Raw genomic sequence first — 16,868 nt, 5'->3', positions numbered from 1 at the left:
TAACTATGCAGCATACAATGTTAACAGTCTTTTTTCTCACAGCGCTTCCTTTTCCCCTCCTTCCCTTCCCATTTATATTTGTTTAACATTATTGAACCAAACCTCAAGAATATAACAAATGGAGAAATGTCGCATCCCACAATGCATACAAAAAAAAACTAAACTCAAAGAGATTAGATAAATTTAGAATGATGACAGACTGTTTTTTTTAGGAGTTTATTAAATTAAATGATCATGAAACAAGACAGCTTTAATTCATATGGGTATTATTTCTGACAGTAGGGGAAACAATTCACAGAAAAAGCTTAGAAGACCCTAACCCCATACACATTCCTTTGTAGAATATTCTTTCTTAAACAAATAGGATAGTAGAGTGTAAAGTTGGGACTGTGACTGTTACTAGCAAACCCGCTGGATGCAATGATCAGAGAAAATGCAGACTTGCAAAGTAAATATTGTTCTCTGCATGAAGAAAAAAAAAAAAGATTTTCATTCACTTGACAGTTTACAGTACAAACCCAAATACTGACTGTGTTCATTTTTTGTATCCTATTGAAGTTAATATCAACACAGATTATTTCTTACCCTCTCAAACTGCTGCTTTTGTCGCATGCACCAGCTCTCTGAACAGACAGTATAAGGTCCTGCCTCAGTGGGATACAGCAATACAGCTACTCTATGAGCTTTTCCTGCACCGTAAACCAACTACATCATTTATAAATAACAAATACAAACTCCTTAGACAAAAAGATCCACCCCAAAAACATCTGCTCAACTGATCTTACTCTGTTACATAAAACCAAACAACCTAACTCCTCTCAGTGAAGACACCTCCAGCCAGTTATTAACCGCTGGTCTTTACAGGAAGAAGATCGCTGAGAAACCACAGCCTCTCATCTCCCCTGCTCTCCACTTTTCTAACTCTTCCTCCAGCCCATCAAAAACAGGCTGCATGTGTTTTTTATTCTTTTTTCAGTCATGAATCTTTAAACAGTCCTTTTAAAGTAAGTGGGAAAGCTGAATCTATGCAGAACGCCAGCATGGGTTTCTCCGGATCTTGAGCCTCATCCCAACATCCTCATTTACACTCACAGATACTCAGAACCTGAAGCTGTCTGAGGACAGTCTAAACTCAAAAGGCAAAAAATTGAGCGTTCATTGTGTCTGCATTTAAAATCAATCAGGAGGAAGGAAAAAGGGAACTGACAGTTTAGTGCAAATCTCTCTGCATTACATTCTCTTACACAATACAATTGCATTTGCCTGAACAGGAGTGCAGGCATGAAAATCCAGCAATGCATACCTCTGACAGTAAATAAAATAGTGTAGGCAGGTCACAATCACAATAGGCCATGCAAAAAAACCACAGTCTGTTTTTAACATCAGCTGGTGTGAGCCAATGAGCCTCATTTTCCCCAAATATAATCAAAATCAGCCTAATTTTTCACGAAAATGATTTAAAAAAAATGAAGCATGTTAAAATGTAACAAAGTATTTACATTCCTCTCTTTTTGTCTTATCACCACCCAGCTCTTTTACTCTTTCTCTCCCTTTAAACAAGTGATTTATCTGCCTTAATTGTTCACATGGTCATGTTACCGCTAGCTGACAGCAAGTGATAAATACGGCCTGGAAATTAAACCCTACATCGCAAACAGGAACTCCAAAAGCCTGCATGGCACCTGCAGAGCTAAAGTGTGTTTGGATACTGACAAAAAAAAAGTCTGGTCCAGTAAAAGCATAACTTTGGAAACTAACGAAATTCCACCCCATGCTTTGAAATGCTATAATAATACACATTTATCAAAATGAGGCAAAGGGCAAAAGAAAAAAGAAATCTACGATCAATAATAATAGACCAAGGAAATCTATTGTTCTGAGCTGTTTCCTTGCAGTTCCATGTTAAAAGCAAGTCAAACACATACTCAGACACTTGGCCCACAATGGAATCTATCATTCCAGTTAACGTTGGTTTCTTCCTCACAGTGCTGTGCTGAGGATGCTGACTGAAGGGTCTGCCTTGCTCAGGTCATGCATCTTATTGTTACATGAAGCCAGTTCCCATCCACTGACCTTTTCATTCACACCACCATACATTGTTAAAATAATGCATGAGGTGTCCCAGCCAATGTTGCTTCATTGTGTTATATTATAAGTAGCGTTTTGAGTGTGCAGCTCACGTATAGCGGTAAAGAAAAATGCATTACTCTATAGAGCTAAACATGAAACATTTAGAAGACTTGATAAAAAGCTTTTCTAGTGCTATGGTTGCTTTTTACTTGTTTAGCTGAAAAAGAATATTCAAATTATACTCTCTAGGTGAAAGAAAATCTAAGAAATGACATACAGCATGCAATTGTATTCAGCTCAAACTCTTTACAATTACCTACCGGCTTTGTACATCAACAGATATTATAAATGTTTGTTTATTCTCCTTTACAAAACAACTGAAACTCATATTCAATGAAGACCATCTGTAAGCTGCAAACGTCAAGTTTTACCATAGATGTGAGTAGGTCAGACTGTGGCTGGGCCATTCTAATTTGCTCTGATCTGCACTATTCCACAGTAGCTTCAGCTGCATTTTTAGGGTTCTGCTGGAAGGAGAACCTCCATCTATTAAGGTCAGGTTCTCATTCAGAATTGTCCTTTAATTAAGTTAATCAAATCTTCCACTCATTTTTCAACAGCTTCTTTGTTAAAGCTAAGAAAAAAAGGCATCTCCACAGGACAATGCAGCCACCGCAATAGTGGGCTTTTTTTTCTTTTTTAAGGATATTAAGCGCTCGCAACCTATAACTTTTGGTATATACACAAAAAAAAGTGTATTTTCCCAATCTAACAAGAGCACATTCTTCCACATGTTTAAACTGTTCCATGTAGGAATTATAATTATCTTTATTTTGGGAAAAATATTAAAATGTGCTTTTTAATCCACTTTAGTATAATGCTTTTCTTTGAGTTGTAATATCACATCAAATCCAGATAATATGGTTTGAAGGACTTTGTTGCAATGTTACTAAATGTGAAAAAGTTTGTGTAACCTCTGCCTTTTCAAGACAGTAAATATTTACAATTTTATAGTGGCATGGCACATTTTCTAAAAATACAATGCATATAAATAAGCTGCTTTAAAGTGATGCAGTGAACAATATTCTGGTTTTACTTTTTCTGCAAGAGTAATTAATTTCCTTCAGTATTGCTCTCACGATTTTGGTTGCAACTAATGAGCTATTCAGTGCTAATCTCTGTTTTGTTTCGCCTATATGCTCATATAAATACAATTTATCCAGAGTGTTGCACACTGTGATCCAACCAACACATTAATGACACTTTCATAAGAGGGGCAGAGTGGGAAGATAAACATGTGGTTTTCCTGACAGTCAGAGCGGCAGGAGCTCAACTTATAATAGGATAAGGGGTTTTGCACCTTAAAGCGAATTTTTTTGGAAAGAAAGTGTGCATGCTTAATTTTGCACCACTTCTAAGTTATTTGTATTTTTGCAGGTTTGCATATTGCATTTACGAATGCCACTGCACAACCAGGTAAAGGAGGAGGCGGAGGGGGGTTTGGCCGTGGGGGGAGGGGGGTGGCGGGTGGCTGGGGTGATGGGGGTGCACCTCTGCACCTTCCCTCCTCCTTCCCTTATTTATTTGTCTGTATTAGTTAGCTCCTTCTCAGCACTTAAAATTAATGTCATCCAGCACAAAATAGAGGCTGAAAGCTAAAATTCAGCACTTTTTCAGCAACCCGGTTATTTATCAAGCTAACAAGGAGAAGATGCATCCTGTTTCAGTCGTGCCTAGGAAATATGTGCCATTAAAGCACAGAGCTTGTGTTTGAGAGCCGAGAAATAAAAGTGAGTGTGTCAGGGAGAGCGGATGGACGACATTGCCGGCAATACGGATGTGGAGAGAGGAGCAGACACATTTATATAAAAGGGACAATGGATGCTCTTGGATTGAAGCATGAGAGTACATGTCCTCCATGTGTGTATTAGAAGTGCTGATTCGCTGACGGCTATAAAAGGCGATCCTTTAGGGGAAACAGAAGACATAGTTTGGAGCTTTGAATAAATCATGTGCTGCCACTGTGAGGTTAGCGCTAATTTTCTTTTTAGGAGAAGGGTGTCGAAACACGTCCCGAGGACTGTTAGTATTGTGCTATGTTAACATCTCTTTGGCATCAGGAGCTAACGGCCGAGCGTTGGAATTCAATTAGACACTGAGTGCAATGCTAAGCAGGTTGCAGGGGCGGTCACCGCAGGGAGGAAAGGAGAGGAGAGGATAGTGACGCTGGGGGAAAAGAAGGATTGTGTGTGTGTGTGTTTTTTTTTTTGCACCACTGTGAGTAGACAGGGAGACTGCAGGCTGAAGAGGAAGGCCCCTCGGCTGCTGTGATTCAGGCGAATACTTTATATCACACTGACCTGAGGCTCATCACCAGTTCCTCTGCCAGTAAGTACCTGAGGACAACAGAAGCTTCCACACACACACACACACACACACACACTTTCCCACCCTGTGGGGAGAGCTTTGCAACTAATTATGTTTGAATATAACAAGGCATTTTAGATCTAACTAGCTGAAGGAGCTGAGAGAAAATTGTGTTAACATAATTTCAAAAAAGACAAGTTGGTTGATGTTTGAAAGTTTAGCTGCAGGGCGATGCTTTCTACTCAAGCAATATTACTGTAGCTCTGAAGCAAAATAAAACACATTTTTAAAAACAATCCAAGTTTAAACACAACTGTTCAACGTATGTGTCTTAACAAGTGTTATTCACCTCCCTTTTTCTGGATTTCAGAACACGCTTCTTCTTGCTTCCTCTTTTTCAGACGAGCCCATATAATGAGCATACATCCAGTTCATATCCTCCTTGTCATTTGGATTTTACGGATAGAGGGATGACGTCTGTGTCAGTACCAAACCATGCCGGTGTAATGAGTCTCCCAATGTGCACTATAGTGGTTATATATAACTCAGCTGGTGAAGGGAAGTGAAGTATGTCACTCTGTTGGGGAAGGAAAACCTGCTCACTGCAGAATACAAAAGCACTCAGCAGTGTTTCATAAATGACAGTTCAGAGTTCCGGATTTAGATGGCAACACCTTGATATGTGTTGTTTTCCACCTAAAATCAACTTGTTTAAGTGGGATGTCTCCTCAGGAATTTTTTTATTCTGAAATTTAACAATGATTTTAACAGAATAATGTTTTCTGTTTGTATGCAATCTTAAACTTCTGAAGAAGTTCGAAAGAAAGTTCTTAGGTACAGTATGTGTAATAATATCTTACATTTTAATAAATTTAGTGCAAGTCAGAGGTTTGTATACTTTGTTATCGGCATGGACGTAATGCTAGCCTTTGCTTTCAATAATACATTTAGAAACTTATTTTTTCTAAGATGGAATGATGATAGAAATTCAATGCAATAATTTAAAAGCAATAATTAAACAAATAAATTGAATATTATGGGGGTTTTCATTAGAACAAAACTAAAAAGTTTTGTAAGTTATGGTCAGATTTGGGCCACTAATAATAATGGTACTGTACAAAAAGCAAAATGGAAGCAAAGCACTCCTGAGTTTTATTAATTATATTAACAGAGCAGAAAGTTAAACACAGATTAAATCCTCTTTAATTTAATTACTTATTTTATATGCATTAGTATGTCATAAATAAGCTGAGAACATGTCCTCATGAATTTGGGGCTCTGTGTTTTGACCAAAAATGTGATGCCAGAATTCATTTACATTATTAAATAACCACAATAACATTTTAATGTTGTAAAATATAGAATGGTGAAAAGTAAAAGTTTTTCCTTTACAGTTAAGTGCATATTTAAAAAAAAAAAAACATAAGATTTGAGGGCCAGCAAATTTACAGATCGGTTATTTTTCCCTATAACCTCTTTGATGCCTCCATCTGCAGACACCGTACTGCCTGTATGGAAGATATTTGCCCTATCTTACTTGCAGAAATGGTAGCGCTCATCTAAAATGGCCGGTTTGCTGCCATGGGTCCAGCTATAAAGTGTAGTGTACATATTTTCAAATGATTCAACATCAGAGCGTCTACAGAGGCTTCCTGTTAACCTACTTTATCAATTACAAAATCAAAAGTCAAGCAATGACAGAATGTTTCTGTTGGGCTGATCAACAGCAGCCGGTTCTGATGCATCTAAAAGGTGAATAAAATTATAACAAAGGATCCCTACCTACAGGTTTTCAACTTTATCAGTGACTGCCTGGTGGCCTGAAACCCGTCAAAACTGCTTTTCATGTGTGTTGGAATGAAACAGACAAACAGCTTCAGCAAAAGCCCTAAAGTAAACTCTACTAAAAATCATATGCTTTGCTTAAAAGAAGCGAACTAATGAGTTTAACGAAAACTACCTTATTGGAAAAGAAAAGTCATAAAATATCTAGTAAGATCATTGCTGGGATAATTTCTACAAAAAGCAGGTGGGTTCTCTGCAACTTCTAAACTAATATTAATTTAATGTTTATGTGTAAAACCTTGTTGTGCTTGTTTCTGATTGGATTATGCTAGTCCTCCCTAACAGTTCAAAGGCATTATTAAAAGCCCAAGATACTGTAAATCTGCCATTCCTTCAGATGATGAAAGTGTGTAAAAGCAGGTAAGATACTTTCATTTATACATAGATTCTCTTTTATTTCTTTTTCTTGCACACCTTGAATGGAAGTTTGTTCTTACTCTGCCGCTATGATAACAAATACCTGACCTGCCTGCTGTCAGCCTCAAAAGCATCTTAAACCTCCCGACCCCTCGCTCCCTTCCAAAAAGTGATCGACTCACCCTGTCACAGCGAGGGGACGGCAAGGGGAGAAGGGATGACGGTGGGAAAAAGAAATGAAAAGGAGATAGAGGGTGGTACCGGAGGAGGGATTGAGAGGGCTCAGTTCAGCTCTACAGCTTCCTTCTAATGTGCCCTCTCCACTCCCCTCCCTGTGACCTCAGCGCTCCTGACAGCAAGAAAGTGCTGAAGCATGCAGGTGTCCTAATGCTGCAGACACACACGAGGAAACGCAAACCTGGACTGCACACACATACAAACACCTGCACACACGTATGCACGAGTCCTGCATTACTTTCCCGTTTTCTGCCTGTTATTCTATTCTTTCAACACCTGCCTACATTATTGACAGCCCTTCAACATGTTCGACTGCTTGGCTATTTATAAAAAAGGACTTGACGTAATGTGTTTAATAAACTAAATATGCAATTGCTTCGCAAGCAGAACACATGAGGAAAGCAGAGTATGCTGGCGGCTGCACAGTAAAATTAGCTGATGCTGATGCTGTAGTTTTTCACTGTCCAGCCTTTTAACTGCATGAGCTAAAACCTGAAGTGTCCAGAGAGTGTCCTGTCCTGTGTCTGTGTGTGTATATGTGCGTGAGGGGGTTGGCATTAGAGAGTTGTATTACAGTGGTGATGAGTCGCCTGACTGCAAGTCTGATACCTCAGCAGCACCCAGCATTGACCAGGCTATTAAATAAAGCCTTCGATCCTCCAGCAGCAGAGAAGGTCACCGCCTGCCTCTGGTTACCCTGCCTGTCTGTCTGCATCCATGGCCAGGAGCCCTCCTGCCATGCATTCCTCACCCCTCTCACCTCCTCATGTCCCCCTTCACCCTATCGTGGACATCCAGATACTTTTCCTTTCCTTTCCTAAATCCCTAAGCTCCTTTACAAACTTTCCTCCTTCCATCTTTGCTTCCTTCTCTGGAGCTCTGCACTGCCTTGCCTCTTCCATCTCCTTTAGTTTTTCTACTGGAAATGTCAGGCGGCGAAAAACTAGTCCTTGCGTTCCCTTTCTCACTCCATCAGTTTCACCATCCATCCATCTCTCTGTCAACTCCAGATAAAAATAATGTCCAGGGCTTTTTGTTCTTTTTCTCTCTAGCACTGAGTGTGGAGAGGATGAGAGGAAGCCAGAGGAGGTCAGAGGAGAGGTGAAAGGTTTTGGTCTCATCCCAAGAGTACTGTGCATGTCACCCACTGTCATTCAGAGAGCACTATTAAAGCTGAAGCAAAAAAAAATGCAGTCAAACTTTAGAGAAAAGGAAATTTAGAAGTCACATCAGAGAATAAATTGGTTGATAGAAAACAGTGATGCTGTTATTAAAGAGCTGGTGTTTAGAAATACAATTATTCCTTAAATGCACCTTCTTGTTTGTTATTTTAGAGTCTTACAACTTTCTTGAAAATATGTTTCCTTTTCATTTTCCCTCGGTTTATGATACAACATATAATGAGAATACTTTCCAGAAAACACAATTACTGTAATAGAAAAAGAAAAACAACAACAATTAGTTACCGCAGTCTCCAGGGGGACCAAGAAATCACAGCTCTCTATCACAGATGGAGGAATTTTCTTGACGTCCTAAAGAAAAATGAAACAAGAATTAATTTAAAGGCTAACAAATTATTCCAGTCGAGGTGAAATTAACTTTTGTTGATAAATGTGTGGATGTTTACCGTCAAAGGGTTAAAAAAAATGGTTACAGAGAGCTACATGTAATGGCAATGAGAAAATAAAACTTTTAAAATGAACTGAAGTTGATATCTCATGCTGATATAAGTTTACACACAACTGTGAGGTAATATTAATTAGAAAAATTTTGAATCAGATCTATCACTGCTCAGCGACACAGTGATGCATTGCAGCAACAAAATTTCATGTTTGCATGTGTTCTTTGTGTATGTGGTTTCAGGATCCTAACAGATAGAAATATATATATTGTGTGGGGTGTGTGTGGGGGGTGTGTAAGTGCATGGTGTTTGGGACTGTATATTTCTGTGTTCCCCTGTAATTGACTTGCAACCTGTCCAGGCTAAACATATTTTATTAGGGAAATATGATATGGATGAAGGGAAGGGAACATTAATGGTTATCTTTAGCCATTGTACATGGACGTATAATTGTATAATATTCATAGTTGGAGTAGTATTAGCACTTATGGTTGTGTGGGCTATGGTCTGTCGGTGATTAAATTTTATATAATATAATATATATTATATATATATATATGATTAACTTTTGGGTAGTATGGCCTCATAAGTAAAGTCGGATGTAGGGAGATTGAGTGTATTAAGGTATTAAGGCATCCTGTCACTATATGGGGCATGATTCAAAAAGTTTTACTTCTTCAGTAAATTGTAATTTGAATTATAATATACAATATTACAGCTAAACGATGTTTGTGTGATTTTGTTATTTTATATTTTGTCTGATATAGATCATCCATTTATTCACTCATTCGTTCATTCAATAATTTACTAATTTAACCATTCATTCATATCCCACCTCTCTTCAAGAAGATCTCCAATGTATAAACAAAAGATAGATATCTAAGTATAAATATAGTCTGATATTGCAAATAAAATGAGAACATATATGTATTATATACCTATCTGTATATATTTATGTACTTATGCAACTTTTGCATTTCTGAATAAACAAAATTATTTACACTTGCTTCATCAATGAGTATAGTGATAGGTTAAACTCAAAACAAACTGAAAGAGGCCTTATTTTCTTGGTCTAGAAAGACAGAATTGAAACGGTGGAGTGCTGAAGATCACCAGGTCATCTCTGTCTGTCTTTAAGCAACAAAAGAAAGCAGGGATTTCTATTCATTTCTCTGTAGTCCAACTCATACAGCCACCACATGGACTCTGACCCATGGAGCTGCAGAGGAGTTCCCATTGACTGATCTGCAATACAGTCAAATGTTATCAGCTGGAAGCTCACCAAACCCTCCACCTGACTGACTCCTATCTGTTTTTTTAACTACAATTTATGAAAGTTGGCTATGAAGACAGAGATATTAAACCGTTGATAAACACAGGGGCCTCAGAATTACAAGTGAAATCTTCACTGTGTGTGTCCACTTTTTGGCTCGCCCAAACAGCCACATGCTCACGTGAGTGAGCCCCACGTGCAGATGGCTTGGACATGGCAGTCGTGTTTGGGGTCAAGGCCTCTCCCAGGTACAAATGAAAGGGAGAGGCGAGACTCTAGAAGTGGCTGAACGACGGTGTGGGTCACCTTGCCTGAGAAAGAGATCAATGTCTGTTTGACTGGCCGAGGGAGAGGCTGCCTGCAGAGGAAGGGTAAATCACCCGTTGCTTCATTGAGATGCAGGTAAAATACACAAGGGTCGGGCTTAGCTCCAGCTCCACCCTGGATGACATAAACTCATACATGCCGACCATGCTTCCTGCATCTTCCGAACCTTCCATCACTTCTTAAGACTCAAACAACTTAAATCCTATTCACCCAAATTGTCACCATTGCTCTCCAGCTGTGCATTCTAATCAAAGTTCTTTGCAAAGGTTCATGCAAATCTAGTTGCACAGAAGTAGAATTTTCAATCCAGAAAATTAAATGTCTCTCACAATGCTTTCTTCTTACAGGGAAAACAATTTTCCAAAATGCATCTACAGAAATGAAGAAACCCATGTTTACCGCTGGAGCATTCTTTGCACATGCACAGTCGCGACAGGATGGGAAAGAGGTAAATTATTAGGGTTTCAAATAAAAGACATAACTCAGGACACAACGAGGGGGCAAAGGGAGGAGGCTGCTCCGCCACTGACAGAGCTGGATGATAGACGGGGCACAGAGGAACATGAATGCAGCTGATTTAAATCACTTTAAATGTAAATGTTTATCGCATGGAGTGATGCAGACGCAGACTGAGTAGAAAAGATTGAAAACGTTTCCTCTTTTGAATGTGAATTTGTTTTTAACCCTTTGGGTATATCAGGGTGTGAGTGGGGGGGTGCAGGGGGGAAGGGTGTATTATGGGGGCGGTGGAGACAGGGAGTGGAAATTCAATAAATGCAGCTGTGTGTCCTACTGTAGCAAAGTATACTTTCATGTTAACATAAAACCTTTTTTTTTATTTAAAATCAGAAACTTAGAGCTTAATCTGTGATGAGTATTTTAGTGTTAGAAGAAGCTTTTCAGGTTGGAAATGTATGATTTTGTAGAAATAATATAATTCTGCTTTTTGGGTCAATATTAACATTGTTCAAAGATAAAAGCTTGAAAATCCACCAGCATAATGAAAAACTGAGTTACTTTAGATTTGACAAGCTAAAGCTGAAGCACATGGACAACCTTCCACCACAAGGTCACATATAAGGCATTGCACGCTGGATATCGAGTTTGTGCACACAAACAGAGACTCAACAATGAGCACGTCCTTTGTCTTACTAATTCTGAGACATTAAAGCAAAGCACATGACGATGATTCAAATGTCAATACTGATAAATTTCAAAGTGATTTCCCATAGTTGACCTGAAAGAGAGGAGACCAATATTATGACAGCAGACAACTACATTATCTTTAATAACCTAATCATTGGACAGACTGCAAATGATCACAGCACAGAAGTCAATATACTGAGCCTGAGAATAGAATTACAGCTTATAATGATGGGATTAATAATGCACCATGTCTGTGCTCTGCATGTGCACGCTTTTCTCTGAACCAGAAGGCGGTGAAAGGAGGACGCGACCGAGGAAACTCTCAAATGTTTGCTTCCTGTTCCTCCTGCCCTCCTTCGGCTACAGGAAGTGTAATCAGTGCTACTCTCCTGGCCCCTAGTGTGACTAGAGGTCAAGATCTACACTATATATAAAAAAAAACATCCTACACATTTCCACAGCAGCTAGCAAATTCAGCAATTTCCCCCCTATAAAACGCACAAGAAGTGCAAACCAGACATCCACGACTTCAGCTGATCATGTCACCGTCTCAGAACGAAAGGAGGTGACATGAAAGACCCACAGTGTCTCAATGTAGTTCCAGAGGTTATAACACAAATGTAATTAAATAGCTCACTATATTGACCTAATCAGATAGGGCCATAAATTAGTGGATACGCTCACTAAAAGGCCCTCTCCTCTCAGCTAGTGTGCATCCCTGATCGTTTATCATTTGAAAGAAAGCAGGATGACAGCCAGCCTCTCTGATGTCTCTCACTCTCTCTTTTAATCACAGACAAATATCCTTCATTTCCTCTGGATAAGCTTCTGCTAACATGCCTTGTCTTCTTTAGCTTTGACCTTTATGGAAGACAATGGTGCACAGGTGAGGCATATAAGGATTTGTCTGGGCACCCTGCAGTTTACTTCCTGTCTGAAATTTGTATGCAAACAAAATAAAAAATAAAAACAGCTCTAGTTCTCATATTAAAATAAACAACATCAATGAAATAAATGTCCAATAGGTCATGCGGAGAGAGAAAACACTTTCCCCTAATTTCACACAAACGCTGTACACATACTTATCACAGCCATAAAGGTTTCCAGTAGAAGGCATTGTGGTGGCATTCGGTCCAGCCTAGAGTGCTGATCTTTAAGATGCTCAGAGCAGAAACCATCTGCAAGCTGGATTCAACCTATTCTGTGATGCAAGTCTGAATGACAGCTTATTCCACCTGGTTTTCTACTATTATCTAGTATAAATACCACCTAGTAGTGTAAAAAAAAACAGTCTAATTAATTGAAATAATCTCTTAAATGTGGTGCAAAATTTTATTAATGGGATTAAATGGTTTTAATTTGCAGCCCGTCGAATTTCTCCTATGTTTTCTTTTTTGTTAGAATATACTTTGAAATATTTTATTTTTACATTGCATTATTCAGTCTACACAAAATACACAGTGTTATTAGTCATGAACAGCGTTGTGTGTGAGCCTAATATGAAGGACTCTATATACTGCGTTCAACTAGTGGAGCAGGAAAAAGTACAAGTTTGCTCTAAAATCAATCATTAACCCTGCTTTCCTCTGATACCTTGCGGCATAGATCTACATGCATAGAGCAAAAATTACACACATTTTCTGATTTTCAATCATTTTTAAAGAAAGATTCCTGCTTTCGTGGATTTTGGGGACGTTTAGGCCGTCATTTAATTTTTATTTATTGGAGAAAATAAATCTGTGTTTCTTTAAAAGAGAAAATAAATTTATATACAATAATTAGGTGAATAAAAGTATCAAAAAATAAGTGTCTTTATCAGATGGAGCTGTCATTTGACGATTATTTTGCACCGTTTCCAATCACGCGGATAAAACCAAAGCTAAAAAACGCACCTCAAACTTTGGTTGTTATTTCTATTTAAATTTGAGTTTCATGAAGAAGAGATAAAAAAAATGCAACCTGGCCCGCCTTTAAAAACATCCAGATAAATAATATGCAAAACTGAGATGAACAAAAAAAAAAGGAGGATCAGGAGAATAAATTTGTTTTTCATCCATAAAGGTTTATTGATGAATGTTAAATGTGTAGATTTCTGACCTTCACTTTAAAACATTTCGGTTTATTTTATTAATAGATAAAAGAAAATAAGAATACCCGCAGTGATGTACATATTCAGTCGGTTGCTTTAAAAAAATGCAGACACTTAAAACAGTCCATGATTAATTTGAGGCCATAAATTAATTGTTCTTTTCGTCTAATTGCAACAAATTTGATATATCTTATTGTGATATTTAATTATCAGTCCCACCTGTTGATTAATCATTTTGAACTGTTGTAAATCAGGAAATATATTTACTAATTCTATTTCTCTGTGTTTTCGGGTATGCCTTCAGTATCAATCAATAATGAGGACAAAGTTGCTTTACAGTCGTTTTCCCCACGTGGCTCCAACAGAAGCCAAAGTCTTTCCCGCAATCGACTTTAAATATTAAGTAATGGAGCTGAACAATGCAATCATGATACAATTACAAAAAAAAAATCAACAAAACAAAAAAAAAGAAAAGATGTTCTCAAAAACAACTGACAGAGTGCATGACCAGCATGCATGCTTTCACTTTCTCACAACAGTCTGCAGAGTTTTGATGTGACAGAGTTTGGTCATTTTTCACAATAAAATTTAAATGTGTGATCATTGGACTACTGCGTATCTAAATATATTTAAAATAAGATCAATCAAAGCTGCTGAGCTTAGAGCAATAGTTGCTTTTTTTTTTACACTTATCTAATTTGGGTGTAAAGATGAATGACGCAGACAGAAAAGACAGACAAACATGAAAAAGTGGACTTGGATCCTTAAAAATGTCCTATTTACTTTCTTTGAAAGATGATCAAACAGAAATCAAAATAGTCTTTTACATGGAAGCCGTTGAAATAAGTAAAAAAAAAAAGTGTTTTATTACATTTTTTTGTCCTTTGATTTGAACTTAAGCCGATTTAACCAACACATAACCGTCTTTTAAGTTGCGCGCAAACTAGAAGTTTTCTTTGTGATTCAGGGTGAAGTTCGCTTTTCACAAACTTTTTCAGCGGCGACACTCACATGAAAAACTCCGGAGATGAAGGGTTGTTGTCGCTGCTGGAGCCTCCGTTTTCTCTGAAGCCGGTGCTGATGAGCTTCTCATATTTCTCCTTGTAGGCGTCCCTCTCCCTGGCCAGCCGGGAGATCTCCTGCTTGAGGTGGTCCACCTGCTGCATGAGCTGCGTCTTCTCCCCTTCCAGGACGTGCCGCTGCTGGACGCGCTTGTACCGACAGGACTGCGCATAGCCTCTGTTCTTTAGTGTCCTCCTCTTCTGTTTCAGACGGATCACTTCTTCCTTGCTGACCCCCCGGAGCTGCCGGTTCAGTTCCCGCACCGACATGGTGACCAGCTGCTCGTCCGAGAAGCGCTCCTCCAGCCGCATGTGCTGGTGGTTGCCCCCCGCGCCGCCGCCGGACTGGGACCCGGAGGAGGGGTGGTGTGCCCCTGTGTGGTGGTGGTGGTGATGGTGGTGGTGGTGGGGAGCCCCGTTCTGGGCTGCGGCAGCGGCGATGACCGCGGACACCACGGCGGCCGCCGATCCCATCTCCTCCCCGGCCATGGCGCCTCCTGCCCCGGCCGCTCCGCCGAACTGTTGCCCTCTGGCATAGCCGTCGAAGGTTTGGAGCTGGTGACTGCTGCTGATCAGCGCCTCTACGGCGTCCTCTGGGCTAAAGCCCAGAGCCTCGGGGTTCAGCTGCTGCTGGTACCCGGTCATCCAGTAGAAATCCTCCAAGTGCGTCTTCTGTTCGCTCCCTGATCCCGGACTGGGCGCCGAGAAGCTTGGAGAGGGGGGAACCGAGCTGCAAGGCGTGCTCATCGGGGTGGAAGATAGGGATCCCCCGGCGACCAGGCGGCTGCACTGGTTGATGATGCGATCGGGCTCCACCGGCTCCTTTTTCACTTCAAACTTCATCAGATCGAAGTCATTAACATATTCCATGGCCAGGGGACTGGTGGGCAGGTCGGAGTTGCTCATTGCCAGCTCTGATGCCATCCTCTTGCTGTTGACAGTCCTCCAAAGGGGGTGAGGAGCACCTGTCAAAGTAGGCTGCTGAGACACGCACTGAGCCAGCTTGATTTCTTTATTTATTTTCTTCAAAACAGAAGGAAAAGTGAGTTCTCTCGCACTAATTGCGCTGCGCAGGTTCGGGTTTTGTGAGTCGATAAGTTTTTTCTCTCTCTCTCTTCAGTCTGTGTTGCACAGACGCATTGGAGCAGCGCTGTTTCCTCCCTCTCTCCCAGCGTGCGGCTGTCTGAGCGCCGCTCTCTCTGTTTCTACCGTTTAACACTTCATGGCTCCTTTTAGGATTAGTGCGCCAATTTGAGGAGGTTCACGTATGTGTCCCAGCCAAATAGTTGCCTAGTAGAGAATGAGAGTAAAAAAAAAAAACTCCACCCAAGGATTGATAGATATTTTTTTTTTTTTCAATGAGATCAGTCAGCCGACGAGTTAAAAACCATTCCTTAGTTTTATAGGCGTCCTGACGTCAGGAATGAAATATGAAATTGACTGAGACCCAACCAATCAGCACACTGGTCCAAGGACTTCATTAGCATAATAGAAGAAAAGTTTTTTATACCTGTCAAATAGATCAAAGGGCTTATTTTTGAGAATAAACAATTATGTTTTTGTCATTTTGAACAGAAAAAGAAATAAAATTACGAAAAAAAATGCGAAGTACATTTTAAAAAAGAGGAGACTGCTTCTAATCATAATAACTGCCCAAAATACTTTAATGCAACTATCAACAAAAATAAGTGAATAAAGAAAAGATGTAAGGAATATAAAAGAATTGACACTAAACCCAGAGTTTAATATCCCTTTGATAAATAGGTTGTAAGCTGGGATATGAAATAATATTTGATTTATAATATGGTCAAATTGTTAATTACTAATTAATTAATTACAAAGTTGCAACCCTTCATCTCTTCAAATGAAGTGCAACATTTTGTATTTAAAAGCATCATCTTGTGTTGAAATCGATTTCACTCAACTGTTTCCTCAAATGTCAAACACTCTGTTTATTTAAAAAGCCAAACGGCAAGAGATGCTGCATTTATGTGAGTAAAGTTGAATGTTTGAAAGCAGCATGGCATGGGTTTAGTCTGATTCAATTGCACTGTTTTTAAACCCAATGTCGCCACCTTTCGGCATAAATGAGAATTTCTTTGCGATGTTCTTCAACCCCAGTATCACACTCCAAGTGTCCCATGTCAATATAAAGCCCAGTCTCTCTAACAGAGCAGTCTGTTCTGACAACATGTTTCCCTCTGGACTCCATCATCCAAATCTCACATTATGATCATGTGTCTCTGTTTCTGTGTCTACTGGAACACTCTCCTCAGGAGTCATTGCACATAAGAACAAACACTAAGCAGGGCTATACTCTCAGGACCAGAGAGTAAATAAGAGCGCTCTCCCTGGATTGTGTCACACAGGGGAAGCTTCAGAAAACTACAAAGCCGCCTGCAGATAATCCAACTCCCCGGTGTCCTAAACACAAGTAAATATTCTCCTGGTCCCTGTGACTGTTCATGGGACCTA

At 39.5% G+C, this 16,868-nt stretch overlaps 1 protein-coding gene across 2 annotated transcripts in view; it reads right to left on the bottom strand.

The window, feature by feature from the left end:
* The window catches only part of LOC119793096 (transcription factor Maf), a 72,121-nt gene extending 56,422 nt beyond the window's left edge, over window positions 1-15,699 (bottom strand). The window contains exons 1-2 of one of the 2 annotated variants that reach the window (XR_005282061.1): window positions 14,344-15,699; window positions 8,343-8,408 (exon numbers count right to left, since the gene is read on the bottom strand). Coding sequence is in view for 1 of the 2 variants with exons in the window: in XM_038300081.1 (XP_038156009.1) it covers window positions 8,381-8,408; window positions 14,344-15,317 (1,002 nt within the window). In the remaining variant the exon portion in view is untranslated. The remainder of the gene's footprint in view (window positions 1-8,342; window positions 8,409-14,343) is intronic. The other variant, XM_038300081.1, reaches the window with a different exon arrangement.
* Window positions 15,700-16,868: the final 1,169 nt, after the last annotated feature.

Source organism: Cyprinodon tularosa, unplaced genomic scaffold (assembly GCF_016077235.1).
Source record: "Cyprinodon tularosa strain WSP-4 unplaced genomic scaffold, ASM1607723v1 ctg44, whole genome shotgun sequence".
In the NCBI taxonomy this organism is placed as follows: domain Eukaryota; kingdom Metazoa; phylum Chordata; class Actinopteri; order Cyprinodontiformes; family Cyprinodontidae; genus Cyprinodon; species Cyprinodon tularosa.
Note: the sequence above shows the minus strand (reverse complement) of the source record. Positions and strands in the feature narration are given on the sequence as shown.